Source organism: Nannospalax galili, unplaced genomic scaffold, assembly GCF_000622305.1.
Source record: "Nannospalax galili isolate Female #2095 unplaced genomic scaffold, S.galili_v1.0 scaffold45, whole genome shotgun sequence".
Classification (NCBI taxonomy): Eukaryota; Metazoa; Chordata; class Mammalia; order Rodentia; family Spalacidae; genus Nannospalax; species Nannospalax galili.
In genome coordinates, this window is record NW_008355775.1 from 5,832,262 (window position 1) to 5,847,298 (window position 15,037).

The following is a 15,037-nucleotide window of genomic DNA, read 5'->3' on the forward strand; positions in this document are numbered from 1 at the left end:
CTTGAAGTGGGCAAGGCCCAAAGGAGATCCACTCATGTGTTCATTCATTCATTTAACAGATGTTTGCTGACTATCTACATAAGTTCCCAATCGTCACTCATTTTATGATCTAGGCTCTGACAAACTAAGTCACATAGAAAAGAAGTAATCTTTGATCTACCTTTACTCTTCTTCAGGAACCTCTGAACTCATTTTTGGATCTGGTTTAGTATAGAGTTTTCCAAGGAACTCAGAACATATGTAACCAATGGGTAAAAAGGATTTTCTCTATAAGTGACCCATAGAAAGGTTTTCTGCCCACAAGTTAGAATAGTCTAATCTCCTGGTTTTGTATCCAAACACTAAAATGAACCCATTCACCATTCTTCTCTACTTTGTTAGCACAGATTATTGTTTCGCAATTATCCTTAAAGCTGATCTAACTGCTCTTGTGGTCAGTATTACATGTTTGATGCTAATTGATATTTATCCATTAAAGAAAATGCATGCATTCACTGAGCAACTACCATATGCCAGGCGTGCTCTCAGACAGAGGCTACAATTTTACATAATCATCCCTTTAAGAAGACAACAAACAAGGGAGATCAGACAACTCTTCGCTTGCTCTTTCTAAGACACAACATAATTTTAACCATTGGCTGCTGTGCATGAAGCCAAATGAGGAATGAGGTTCTAATTATAGAAAGAAAGTAGAAATTGTTGCCATTCTTTGATCGGGGATGATTTAAAATTTTCATGGTTCTTTATTTATTGATTGTACCATCTGACTAGTTCTCCATAGCTAACGTCATACAAATTGAGTTATACAGATTAGAGATAAGCATTATTTCATAGTTTCAGAACATCAGACCCTGAAGGGATGTTTGATTGGAAGACCTGAGATACATGGCTACTTCCAAAGAGCAGAATTTCTCTTCCCTCTTGAACTCTCAAAGAACCAAAAGGTACAATTGGATTTGCTATCCTGGGTCTCTGAAATTAAGAATGAGTTACTTCACAGTCTATTGAGGCCAGCCTAGGGCATAAGACACTGAGGCTTCTATGGATGAGGGATGACTCTGAGGTGATGGGTCAGTAATAGAACTGACAGATAAACAGGGTAGGAAGGGGTGGTCCAAGAAAATTCTGCTTGCTTCAGAACAGTATCTACTGTCAGACTCAGCAGGAATCCAGAGTTGGAAAGTCAGCCCTGAGCAGTGAATTGGACATATCATGTGCTTCCTAGCACCGAGGGCATTTGAGAACCTAACGGGAAACCAGTTCCATCTCCAACATAGCTCCAGACTGTCCACAGTGTTCTCCAAGTAGAAATACTCTTCTCATTTAAACTCTGACTAGATCCACCATGTAACAAAGGAACTTTGTATAGTTCTAACACTACTGTAAATATCTGCTTAGCAAACCCTTCATACGTTTTTTACAACAAAAGAAAAGTGAACGCGCTAGCGAAGTCTCACTTAAAACAAGCCAGTGACTTGTTCTGTGCATCAATGACTTACTTTGGCTTTGACAAAATTAGTAGATGGCCATTGTCTTCCCTAAAAATGGAACTGTCGTTGGTTTCTTTGGCTCTGATAGAAAGATGTGTTTGAAATCATTATTGCTAGCAAATAGACCCCTTTTACAGTTTTGAGAGCCCTGTGATGATCAGGCAAAGCAAAAACATAAATCAAAGGAGATGTGGATAGTGGTGCATTTTCTTTTCATACATGTTTTCATGTAACAAAGGAAATTAAAATTAACTCCAGTTCCAGGGGAATCTGAAGCCTTCTTCTGACCTCCGCGGCATTGCACAACACGGGTGCACCCACATACATGCAGGCAATACACTCGTACACATAAAATAAAAATTAAGTAAAAAATTAAAAATAACACACTAACTCCCAGATAGTAGCTGCTGATTATTTTAACTCCATAAGGATTTTAAAACTAGTGGAAAGAATAAAACACACCTGGGTTAAAAATCTAACCCCAAACTGTTGCTGCATAATTTAACACATTGCCAAGTCATGTAAGCTCATAGGGTCTGATTTAATGGAGATCACTGCCTACCTCACAGGATCATTGAGAGGGTTAAATGAGAGCAAGCACCATTCCCAGAGTGGCAACAGCCCTCCGTGCATGCCATTTTCCCTCTCTTCTCCTCTTTCCCTTCTCCCTTTAATTACACTTATGAGATGACAACACAGTTCCCTGGAGGGGATGGCTACTGGGTCTCACGGTTTTCAGATTTCTGCTGATTTAAGTATCCGACTGTGCCAATATGATTTATGAAAATGTCAGCTGGGGATGGATGTAATAACAAATGAGTCATTTCAGAGCACTGCTGAACAGTCTGATCTTGCCTGAGAAGTGGTTTTCCTCAAGGATGAAGGGAGACTTCCCTGAGACTCAGGCACACCTGAAATGGTATTCTCATAGCATTAAGGACTTTGCAGAGAGGGTCCCAGTCTCCCCTAAGTTAGTTTGAACCTTGAAATCTTACAAAATGGAAGTTGAATCCTGATTGCCATCCACTAGCTGAGGAACTTCTTGTAGTTCTTGTGAGGATAACCTGAAGCCACATACCTGAAGCATGAAGACCAGTGAAGTCATGGAGGAAATACTCAGTAGTCCCTTACTCTCTTTCTGTGCTGGCCAGAGTTTACCTCTCAAGGGTTAACTGGTTCCTATGGGCCTTTCCTGGGAATTTGCAGGCACATGCACTGCAGGCAGGTTTCCTTTAAAGCCGTGCATTTGGGTGGCACATTCCAATGTCACAGTTCTTCCCTGCCCCTAATTTCATGAGATCCTCACAACCCTAAAAGGTAGCAGGCCAGGCCTCTACTCTACCTGGCACTGGTTGATCTCAAGAGTTGGTAAATTAAAGCCTGCTGAGATAGATGAAGTGTGTAAGGTTTGCTCAAAGGGTTAACCAACTTGGGATAAGTAACCAATAGGTAGAATCAAGGGTAAGCCGGTAAGAAAATCAGGTTTCTGGCTTTCAGAGCAGCGCTCTATCAGATCATCTTGTAAACACACTGAGATCACAGCGTGCTACCTGAGCTCTCTGAGATGGACGCAGGTTGATGGCTTTGCATATCAACCCACCAAACAATATGAATACTATACTCTACAATATAATAACAGTTCCTGAGGTGTGCTTTCGAGCAGTTAGCACCTGAGCACGAGCAGACAGGCTGCTTCTTGTATTTAGCACATTCTCACTTCTGTAGAAGTGCCTTCATCCCTGCCCCAGCGCCCCAAACACACCCAACCCCAGTTCATCCTCTGATCTATCTACTGAAGTTTGTCTTCAACTTGAAAGAAACTATAATTATTGTTCAGTCATATGAAACCTCAAATCATAACTAAATAGTTGATTGATAATGATGCTAATCAAGAGCTTAAATATACTTTATTAAAACATTGTTTAATTTCATACTATTGCTCCTAATTGCCATATCCAGCCAAAATCGTTTATCTCTGTAAACTTGGATAAAAAGAAAAACTAGAAATACCTCCTATGAAAATAGGAATATCAGCTAGTGGGCTGACTTCGGAGGTTAAGGAACCACCTCATAGATGATCTAATATTTACTGAGTGCCTAGAGGATGTGTGGTCCTTTATTGATAAATTTTAGCTTCATCATTTTACTGAGAGAGCCTCACAGTTCTTTTTCACTAGAAGAATCTCTATATTCTTCATGTTCTTGGAGAGACAGGTATGTCTCTGTGATAATATATGTGTAATTAGCTCCTTTATGTTACCAATATATCACCAAGACAGTCTGATTTACATTATATACAAGCTTGCTATTAGTTTCCTGAGTTAGGTGGTACCTATTCTGATAGAGCTAGTAAAAAGTGCGTAAAATATGCATAAATCCTGACTAATGACTCAAGTTAAATATACCTCAAAGAATGTTCTATCTTATTAAAATTCGCATACATTTTTCTTACAAGGGAATTATTATTCTGTATTGTAGCATGTGTTTTATTACAAAAGTGGAGTTCATTGATGAATACTGATAGAGCTACAAATCAAGTCAACAGCTTAATTGGCTCAGCAGGATTTAAAGATGCTTTTCTTGCTAGGTAAGCATAAGTTCAGTTAGCTTGGTGCCAAGAGCATGGTTCCTGGGCTCCTGGCAGTCTTGCCATGGAAAAGGATCCTTACCTAAGGCCTTCACCCTCAGGAGAGTTCTGCCTGCAGTACTCCAGAGTATAGGTCTCTGTGGCCTCTGGGTTGGCAGGCCGCCATCGGACGGTAGCTGTATTCCAACACACAGTACAGTCCTCGGCACGAATCACAGGGGTTGAAGGTGCTGGAGAGAGAGAAAGAAGTTGGTCGTGGAGCAATGACAGCTCTATGAAGAATGATTAGATATGATTTTACTTTTTTAAAAAATCAAAAATTCATTCTAAACTGAAAGCCCAAAAGAGATAAATATTTATATAATTAAAGGTCTCCCTCCTTTCTCTTCCTTCCATATTACCAGCTTCTCACCCATCCCAGACCAGTCTCTATCAACAGCTTCCTATAAATCCCACTCTGGTTTCTTTAAACAGCTACTACCTAAGCAAACAAAAATAAAGATTTCTGCCCCTTTACAAAAGTAAACTGGTCTTGTCTCGGGTAGATTTTCGGGAAGCATTTGGGGGAAGGGGGTTGCCTGTTTTCTTGTTTGCTCATTTGTCTTAGGTTTTTGAGACAGGGTATCATGCAGCCCAGGTTGGCCTGCAACTTGCTGTGCATCTGAAACTCCTTAACATCCTGACTCCACCTCCAAAGTACTGGGATTACATGTGTGCACCATTATGTCCAGCCAAATACTTGGCTTTTTTGTTTTGTTTTTTGTTTTTCTTTTGTTTTTTTGAGGCAGGGTCTCCTGTAGCCCCAGCTGGCCTGGAACTCACTATGTAGACCAGGCTGGCCTTGAACTCAGAGATCTGCAAATACTTGTTTTTAAGGGCAAGAAGAACGCAGGTATGGTGGCATACACCTTAAACCCCAGCACTTGGGAGGCACAGGCAGGTGGATCTATGTGAGTTCAAGCCCACCCTGGTCTACATAGTGAGTTCTAGGCTAGCTGGGGCTACAAGAAACCCTGGCTCAAAAAAGAAATGAATTAATAAGTAAAGGCAAGAAGCAAAGCTAAAGGAATAACGGGTGGGAGTAACCCATCTCCTCTACAAGGCAGCTGCAGTTATCTAAAAGGCCACATAGCTTTGGTGAAACTCCACCTCCTGCTTATGAAAAAACTCTATCATGATAGTGTATTTCTCGTTGAACACCATAGCTTGAAACATTTGCATTTTCTAGCATCTTTATGATGAAACCCAATCTTCTTAACTTGCAAACATTTGCTCTTTGCTAGCCATTTTTACCTAATGTTTTCCTTATCCTAAAAAATATTCACTTGGGAGGCAGAGGCAGGTGGATCTCTGAGTTCAAGGCCAGCCTGGTCTACACAGTGAGTTCCAGGCCAGCTGGGCTACAGGGAGACCCTATCTCAGAAAGACCAAAAAAATTTTTTTTATTTATTTTTTATCTTATGTGTATGAGTGCATTGCTTCATGTATCTAAATGCACTCATGTCATAATGCCCACAGAGGTCAGAAGAGGACGTTGAATTTTCTGGAACTGGAGTACAGACGTTTGTTAGCTGCCATGTGGGTGGTGGGAACTAAACCTGGGTCCTCTGCAAGACCAACCAGTGCTCTTAACCACTGAGTCATCTCTCCAGCCCCATGAATAATAAAGTTCTTATAGTGCTCTCTACCCTATATGTGTACTTTATGACTACTCATACGTTTTCTTCAAGAAGAATCTGCTCCAATAGCACATTATTTCCCATAGATTCTTTAAAGCATTTAGTGCAGGCGTCAGCTCTAGGAAGCTGTTTCTGATCCTGCCCTTCCCCTGTCTGCCTTGGCACCTCTCTAGAGTATTCTTATAATAACCTGTATATATCTAGACCATTACCAGACATTCCCAATAATTTCCTGTTTTCCTAACTCCTCCACTTAATTCTGAGCATCTTATAAATAGAAATTAAATCTTGTTGTTGTCATTGTTGTTTTAGCTGTTGCTGCTATTGCTGCAATTCTAGGGAAAGCACCTAAGTCCACATGCCTGCACTCAACCACTGAGGTCCATCCTAATCCCCACCATTTTACACCCAGCACTTTTCCCAACATCCAGTACATAATGATGCTTCCAAAGCATTCATTGGTTGTTCTCAAGAGTCTGTGAATTGCATATTACTTCATAGTATGTTCTTAGCATGCACTTACCTGTTCTAAAAATTGCCCTTTCACTGGGAAGGCTACATCCAGTGAAGTTCACTGCCATCACCCACACTTGATAACATCGGTCAGGTTCTAAGTCTTCAAAAATGCAGCAGCTTTCTTTCACTGTCAATCTGTATTCTTCTATCAACTCTAGCATGAAACACAATCATCAATGCAAAGGTAGATTCTAGAGTAAACTAGAAATTACAGTTATTATAAGAAGTAGGCTATGATTCCTTCAGAAAACCTAAACTGATGACTTTACAAACATCGTTATCCGATAATTAGCTTTTTAGACTACATAAGAAAGCAATAGTGGCCTGAAAAGTGATATTTAGAATGACATAGTATTACTGGTGAACACTTATCACAAAATAATAGCATGTTACTGTATATCTGAGATTTATATACCACAATTAAAGTAACATTTCAATAGCAAATAATAAACTTGCATAGAGTTTATAGTAACTTAAATCTTAGTAATATAGTCTCAAGAAAATTCTTAAGAACCAGTGCCAGCATTTCATAAAAGTACATCGTTAAAAAGGACAACCATGGGTTTTTAATTTTAGATGTTATAAAGCATAAACAATTTTGGTATTCAGTATAATTTTTCAAGTTTCAGATCTTGACACTGATTTCTCATGAATTTCAGAATCTTTTCAACTATATATTTTCACTGTATATAGAAATACTAAGATTTGGTAGGCTAGAAGTTCTTCTAAAAAGTAACGTAGTTTAGTCAAGACATTTTCCTTTTAAATTTTCTTAAATGATTTTATCTTTAATATTTTTGTAGTGAACATTGCTAAATACTGTTATGAATGCCATCCCTTTGGATTTTTGTTTATTTGGTTTTGGCTTTTGGGTTTTTGAGACAGGGTCTTACTCTATAACCAAGACTGGTCTGGAATATACAACAATTTTCCTGCCTCAGCCTCTGGTGTGTTGGGATTATAGGTATGAACTGCCTACCACACCCCCTAACACCTTCCACTTAGTAACAATCCCCTCTTCCTTCTACTCCTCCTCCTCTTCCTCTCTCTCCTCCTCCTCCACCTTCTTTTTGAGATGGAGGCTCTCTATAGCCCCAGGCAGCCTAGAACTCACTATGCAGATAGATCTCTTACCTTGATCTCACAGAGATCTGCCTGCCTCTGCCTCCCCAAAGGTATGTGTCACCACACCCAGCCCTGCTTATTACTCTTTTTTAAAGGTTTATTTATTTTTATATGTATGAACGTTTTGTTGGAGTTACAGTTATTAGCTTCCATGTGGGTGCTAGAAACTGAACCTGGTTCTCTGTAAGAGCAGCAAGTGCTCTTAACTGCTAAGCCATCTCTCCCACCCCAATCTGATTAGTCTAGCTAAAATATTCTCTTGCTTAAAAAGAATGATTTCCTTTCTAAAGTTAGCATATGATCATTTTGGTTATCTTCCTGTATCATTCCTGAATGTCCTCGCCTCAAAGTTCCTTCAGTTAGGAAACAATCTGGGTTTCCTAACTTTTGCCTCTTTCTTTTCCAGTAAGCTACAGTTCAGGACAATCGTTCAGCTTGAAGAATATCACAAAGACTAACACACTGTAAATCATTTTCCCTGTAGCCCAGAAACCGTAACTGCAGCTTTCACTGGAATCCTTCCTTTAGGCATTCCTTTTAACAATGCACATGACACATGTTTCTGGAGACCTTATACGTAGTGGTACCACAGTGTAGATCATCAGACAGTAAGCTGTCATCAGCACAACTCAAAGCACAGAACCAATGAGACACAGGACAGGAAATGTTTGGGTGAAAGATGGAGTAGGCATGAGGACATTGGAAAAGAACTCCAGGTAGTAACTACTACTTAAGAAAGGTTTTGAAGAGCCATGGCGTTTCATGATACAGTTGGCTATAAAGGAGACAAAATGTGATGTAACAAAACATAGAGACAAGGACATAAACTTTTATCAATGAAAGATCTGCTTGAATCTTGACCCTGTCATGAATAAGTTAATGTGGCCGTAAGCAAATTATTTAACCCTACATCAGTTTTCACATTTGTAAATGAACTTATTTTGATGTGTAGTCATAGGTATAGGGTGACAGAGCCTCAATAAGGTATTTATCTTTATAGATGGATTGAACCAAATTTATACAGTTGCCTTTTGTGATGGTTTGAATGAAAAGTGTCCCCCATAGGCTCCAAGTACTGGAACACTTGACCAACTGGTGATGCTGTTTGGGGAGGGTCATGGAACCTTTAGGAAGGTGTGGCTATACTGGAGAAAGCACATCACTGGAGATGGGCTTTCAGAGTTTGTAGCCTTGCCCCACTTTGAGTTTGCTTCTCTCTGCTTCTGGTGCCTGCTTGAAGATGTGAGTGCTCAGTTTTCCTCTCTGGCTGCTTCTGCCACCATGTCTCCCTGCTAATGACAGGCTCTTATCCCTCTGAAACTGTAAGCCAAAAAGAAACCCTTCTCCTTCTATAAATTGCCTTGGTCATGGTATTTTATCACAGAAACAGAAAAGTAACTAATATGCCTTTATGAAACTTTTTTCTAGATTATCATATTTCAAATGATTTGAGTCTTAGAGATGGGGATATAGCTCAATTGGTAGAATTGCCTAGCATGTACAAGCCCTGAATTTGCTCCACATTACCATATAAACCAGATGTGATACTACACACCTATAATCCCAGATTTGGGAGGTAGAGGATCTGAAGTTCAAGGTCATTCTCAGCTACATACTGAGTTTGAGGGAAGTCTGGGATATATGAGACTCTGTCTTTTAAAAAATTATTAATTTTTAAAAAGATGTTTAAGTCTTAGTAACAGTGAAATATGTTACAGTTCTTTCCTCATTATAAATTGGGCTCCTACAATTTGAAATAGGATGGCAAATCTACCACATGCTCATCTAATTTACAAAATATGTGGGCCTGTCTTAAACCAGAAACACAGAACAGTAGCACTTCCAGCACTGACTCATCAGGAAGTACAATCTCAAGCTGTCTGGTTCCTGGGTCTTATCAGAAGTTCTGCTGAGCAGAGAGATCTTTACAGAACCTCAACTTGAAAGGCCTGCCATAGGTTTACCACATCAAGCATGTTCACTTCCATCTACCTTTGAGACACTGGATGACTGCACCATACCTAGACCCATGCCTTGAGAATTATGAACATCAATTTAACCTTTTAGACACCTCTGAATCTGAAAACCACTGATATCCGATGTGTTATTATGGAGAATGCTGACCTGCATATGACTTATTCTCCTCCACACTGTCTTTCCAACTCCCATATTGGTTAAAACTTTCTCTCTGAAACTCTGAAATGATTCGTCCTTTATGAAACTGAGAATCACTTAGTTCCAATTACTCTGAGAGCTCAAAGTCAAATCTGAATCTCAATGGCAATACTCACATTGACCATTATGATGATATTTATATGCTTTTGTTTTTCCTGATCCCAATTTCTAAATTATTCTTTTCTGAAATTATTTCATTATGTAGTTGTTGAGAGGTTTTTGTTGTCATTATTGTTTTGTAAGTGGTTATAAATGCTTTATGAAAATATATGCATATTTTACTATGTGTATATATTTATATGTATACATAATGTGCACACATTTAAGTATGTCACATTAAGATGCAGAATATACACTTGCATCTGTAACTGTATAGCAATCCTACCATTTACTTCTTGGTCATCTTGAGGCTCCTCCATGCAGTACACCTGGAATGAGTCGACGACATCCTCCTTGTTCATGCTCCAATACACTGCAATTGTCGTACTGGTAGCAGAGCTCGGTTCCTGGGGTTCTAGTCTAGGAGGCTGTGGAACTGGAATAGAAGCACAATTTATTACAGCTAATGCCAATTTATTGACTGGTTATTTTGCAAAAACATTGCTCAGGCGTGCTGTAAAAATTCCAATACAGAACTCTATGGGGTAAATGTAGGAGGTCTCACCCAACCCCAATGCCATTGCTTGGAAAAGCCACTGTGACAACTGAGTGTATCTCTTGAGAATGTTTTCTACAGCATTCCTGTAAGAGCATAAACACAAACAGAAATAAAAATTGGCCAAAACCATAGATAACAATCTTCTGATGTCTTATATTTAGAGTATTTGTATTGACTAAAGGATTATCCAATGATTTGGTTTTACTACTAAACAAAATTATCCCTATTTAAAAATTTTTATTGACGTTCCCCAGTGAAAGTCCATCCATTGAGGTCTAGTCAGCCTTTCTAGAGTCCCTTGTTTCAAGAAGATCACTTCTTCTTCATCTAGCAACAATCAGTTGCCAATATTTCTTCAGATAAGATTGGGGTCTGCTGTTCATTTTCCCAGTTCTGTGCTGGATTTTTGTCTGCCTGAATTTGCATGGGACTTGTGTATGCCGACACAATTACCATAGAATCATATGAGCAGGTTCCCAGGAGTTGGTACAGCCAACTTGACACAAAGGGCCTTAACAGGGATGACAGAGTATATGGGCTCCAGTGGGGGGACTACGGGAGGATGCTGGTGGGGAAAAGATTATTAAGATTGATTGAGATGTTCTGTATGAAATACACAAACATTCAATTAAAAATGTTCTATAAAAACATTAAAAATTTTTATTGAATTTATTAAATCTTAATAATCTTTATACCCCATTCCCATTAGCCTCTTCTCAAAGACCTCCACTGGAATTCATACATTCTGTCATCTGTGTGATGACCTATCATGTCAAGTCACTGTCCCCAACGTCCCTCAGTGAAAGATCATCCACTGAGGTCTAGTCAGCCTATCTAGAGCCCCTCCCTTTAAGATCAGCTCTTCTTCACCCAGCAGTAATCAGATGTTAATAAGTCCTCCACTAAGATTGCAGCCTGCTGTCCATTTCTACAACTCTGTGCTGGGTTTTTGTCTGCTTGAGTTCGCATGGGTCTTGTGCGTGCTGAGACCGTTGTTGTAAGTTCATATGAGATGAGTCCCAGGAGCTTGTAGGACTGTTTCTGTATGGTCATGCACCTACTCCCTAGCTCTTACGATCTTTCAGTTCCCCTCTTCTCCAATGGCTCCTGGGTGGGTGGATTTCAATATAGGAGCCCTGTCCAAGGACCCACACTCTGTAGATCCATATTCTCTACAAGTCATTTTGGTCATTTCTGATCTTTTGTGTTCCTGGCCCTCTGTTGCATTAGGGAGCTTCTTTGATGAGAACTGAAAGATGCACTAATGCTCATTCATTCCTTGTTCTATGTTCTCCATGAGCCTTAGGTATAGAGGTTGCATCGTAGATGTGCCACTTAGGCTGGGGTCATTCACAGACAATTTCTCTGTGTGACCAGTTGTAGAACTCTGTAATAATCTCCGTCTGTTGAAAAAGAAGCTTCTTTGATGGGTGGTAACTGGGATAGTTGGCTGTAATTTAAGGATCCATATTTTGCATGAGAAATTACATTTGTCTAGGGTTGTGACAGCCTTGGGGTTTTCTCTAAGACCAATGACCTCTCCAGCTATGTGTATTAGGGTAGGTTTATAGTACCATACAAGAGTTTCCTCCCATTGAGTGGGCTTTAAGTCCAATTAGGTAGCTGTTGCTCACCCCCAAGATAAAAGTGCCACTACGGCACCAATGCCATTTTCTGTGCTAGTTACTGATGTGGTGTTTGGCCTTGAAGCTGGACCGTCGATTAATGTTCTCCATTACCAGTTTTCACAGTGCTCTCCAAAGCTATGAGAGCTAGCCTTCAGGGGAAGTAGATTCCAGGTCAGTTCCAGCTCCATTGCTCCAAATCCTGTGTCCGAAGTATGTCCTATCTTCAGCAATAGAGTCTTACCTTCAAATTCTGGGAGGCAATCAAGGACTGTAGCAATAGCTTGTGTAATTTTGGGAGTCTCTTGGACGACCCTGGCCAACAACTCAAAGGAAAGTTTTTCCTGTCTGGCACTGTTTCTTGCTATGTAGCCTTCAACTATACATATGGACTCATGTAGAGATATTGTATGTTAAATTTTTCAGTAGGTTTTTGGACTAATATGATTCCCTCTGTTTTTTTATACTAGTTAGGCATTATCTCTTCTCTCTTTCCCTGTGTTATCCTCCCTCCCCACCCTCCCCATTTAAAGTGGTCCTATTTTCCCCATTTCTCCCTTGATAATTCCTGTCTTCAATGGTCTAACCTCTCTTGAGTTCCTTTTCCCCCTTTATCCCCATAGTCCTTGAATAGCCCTCCCTCTCTCCCTTTCCCATCTAACTACCCCATTTTACACATTTCTCCTTTAGTAACACCTGTCTCCTACTGTTTTTCTTTCTTGGGTTCCTTCTTTCCCTTTACCTCCCTGGCTTCCATTTTCCTGGCTCCTGTAGTTACATCAGGATATGCACTCACTTATAAGAACTTAGTGTTAGGATCCACAAATGAGGGAGAACACATGTCTTTTGCTTTTCTAAGTCGGTGTTACTTCACTTAGTATAACCGTTTCTAGTTCCATCCATTTATCTGCACATTTCATGATTCCACCTTTCTTTACTGCTGAACTCCGTGTAAATATACCATATTTTCATTATCCGCTTGTCAGTTGAGCAACACCAAGGCTGCTTCCATCTCCTAGCTATTGTGAAAACAGGAGCAACAAACGGTTGTACAAGTATCTTTGCAATAGGATGAGTTCTTTGGGTATATGCCAAGGAAGTATAACTGGGTCATAGGTAGGATCATTTTTAATATTTTTAAGAGTTCTCCAAACTCTTTCCAAAGGGGTTGCATGAGTTTGCAATCCCACCAGCAGTGAATGAGTGTTCCCCTTTATCCACATCCTTGCCAGCATTTGTTATCATTTGTTCTCTTGATCTTAGCCAGTCTGATGAGGGTAAGATGAAATCTTAAGTGGTTTTAATTTGCATTTCCCTAATTACTAAGGATGTTGAACACTTTTAAGATGTTTCTTAGTCATCTTAATTTCTTCTTTGGAGAACTCTCTGTTCAGATCTTTAGCCCATCTTTAATTGGATTATTTGTTTTCTTGATTTTTTTGTTTTTGTTTTTTGAGTTCTTTATATGTTCTGGATGTTAAATCTCTGTCAGATGTGTTTCCAGTAAAGATTCTCTCCCACTCTGTAGGTTTTCTATTTACTTTCTAGCTTGCTTCTTTTGCTGTCCAGAAGCTTTTCAATTTAATGAGGTCCCACTTGTTGATTGTTGACCTTAATTCCTGAGCAACTGATGTCTGATTTAGAAAGTCCTTTCATATACCTATGTCTTGTAGGTTACTGCCAATGTTTTCTTCTAAAAGTTTCAGAGTTTCAGGTTTCACATTGAGGTCTTTGATCTACTTTGAACTGACTTTTGTGCAAGATGAAAGATAAGGATCTAGTTTCATTCTTCTACAGGTAGAGATCCAGTTTTGCCAGCACCATTTTTGTTGAAGATGCTGTCTTTCCTCCATTGTGTGTTCTTGTCACCTTTGTCAAATATCTGGTGGCTGAAATTGAGTGTATTCATGTTTGGGGCTTTAATTATGTTCCATTGATCTATATGTCTATTTTTGTGCCAGTACCATGCTCTTTAATATAGTTTGAAATCTGGTATAGTAATACACCTAGCATTGTCTTTGTGCACAGGGTTGCTTTGGCTATCCAGGATCTTTTGAGCTTCCATATGAATTTTAGGATTTTTTTTCTAATTCTGTGAAGAATGTCATGGGGATTATGATCAGCATTGCACTGAATCTCAAAAAGGCTTTTGGTAGGATCGTCATTTTCACAATATTAATTTTTCCAATCCATGAGCATGGGACTGCCTTCCATCTTCTGATGTCTTCTTCAGCCTCTTTCTTTAAAGATTTAAAACTTTCATTGTTGAGATCCTTGATGTCTTTGGTCAGGTTTATTCTTAGAAATTTTTTTGGAGTCTATTATGAATGGGAGGGTTTCCATATACTCTTTCTCTGTTTGTTTGCTATTTGTATATAGAAAGGCTACTGTGTTTTCTAGATTAATTTTATAATCTGCCACTTTACTAAAAGTAAAAATCATTTCTAGGAGTTTTCAGATGACATTTTTTGAAATCTCTTAGGTATAGTATCATATCATCTGCAAAAATGAATAATTTAACCTCTTCTTTTCCAATTAGTACTCCTTTAACTTCCTTCTCTTATCTTACTGCTCTAGCAAGAGTTTCCATCACTGTATTAAAAAGGAGTGGAGATAGTGGACATTCTTGTCTGGTTCCTGAATTAATGGAAATGTTTCCAGGTTTTTTCTATTTAGAATGATGTTGGCTGTGGGTTTGATTATAGCTTTAATTATATTGAGGTATGTTCCCCCCAGTCCAATACCTTCTAGGACTTTTGTCATTATAATGCATGCTGAATTTTGCCAAAAGCCTTTTCTGCATCTATTGAGATGATCATGTGATTTTTGGCTTTGAGTTCATTTATATGATTTATGATATTTATTGACTTATGTATATTGAACCATCCCTGCATCTCTTCAATAAAGCGTACTTGATCATGGTGGATGATCTTTTTGATGTGTGTCTGTATGTGGTTTGCAAGTATTTTGTTGAGAATTTTTGCATCATTGTTCATTAAGGATATGGGTCTATAGTTTTCTTTTTTGGTTGTGTCTTTACCTGGTTATGGTATTAAAGTGATGCTGGCTTCATAGAAGGAATTGGGGTAATTTTCCCTCTGTTTCTATCTTTTTGAATAATTTTTTAATTATTTATTTAATAACCATATAATTTGAAGAGGCATTTCATTACAACAGCATTG

The 15,037-nt window shown here is 39.0% G+C and overlaps 1 protein-coding gene across 2 annotated transcripts in view; it reads right to left on the minus strand.

Moving 5' to 3' along the window:
* Nucleotides 1–15,037, minus strand: part of Cmya5 (cardiomyopathy associated 5) — a 114,042-nt gene that overhangs the window by 20,552 nt on the left and 78,453 nt on the right. The window contains exons 7-9 of one of the 2 annotated variants that reach the window (XM_008853327.1): nt 9,958–10,107; nt 6,280–6,426; nt 4,160–4,307 (exon numbers count right to left, since the gene is read on the minus strand). In XM_008853327.1, coding sequence (XP_008851549.1) covers nt 4,160–4,307; nt 6,280–6,426; nt 9,958–10,107 — 445 coding nt within the window. Of the gene's footprint in view, nt 1–4,159; nt 4,308–6,279; nt 6,427–9,957; nt 10,108–15,037 lie in introns of those variants that run through there. The other variant, XR_003847077.1, reaches the window with a different exon arrangement.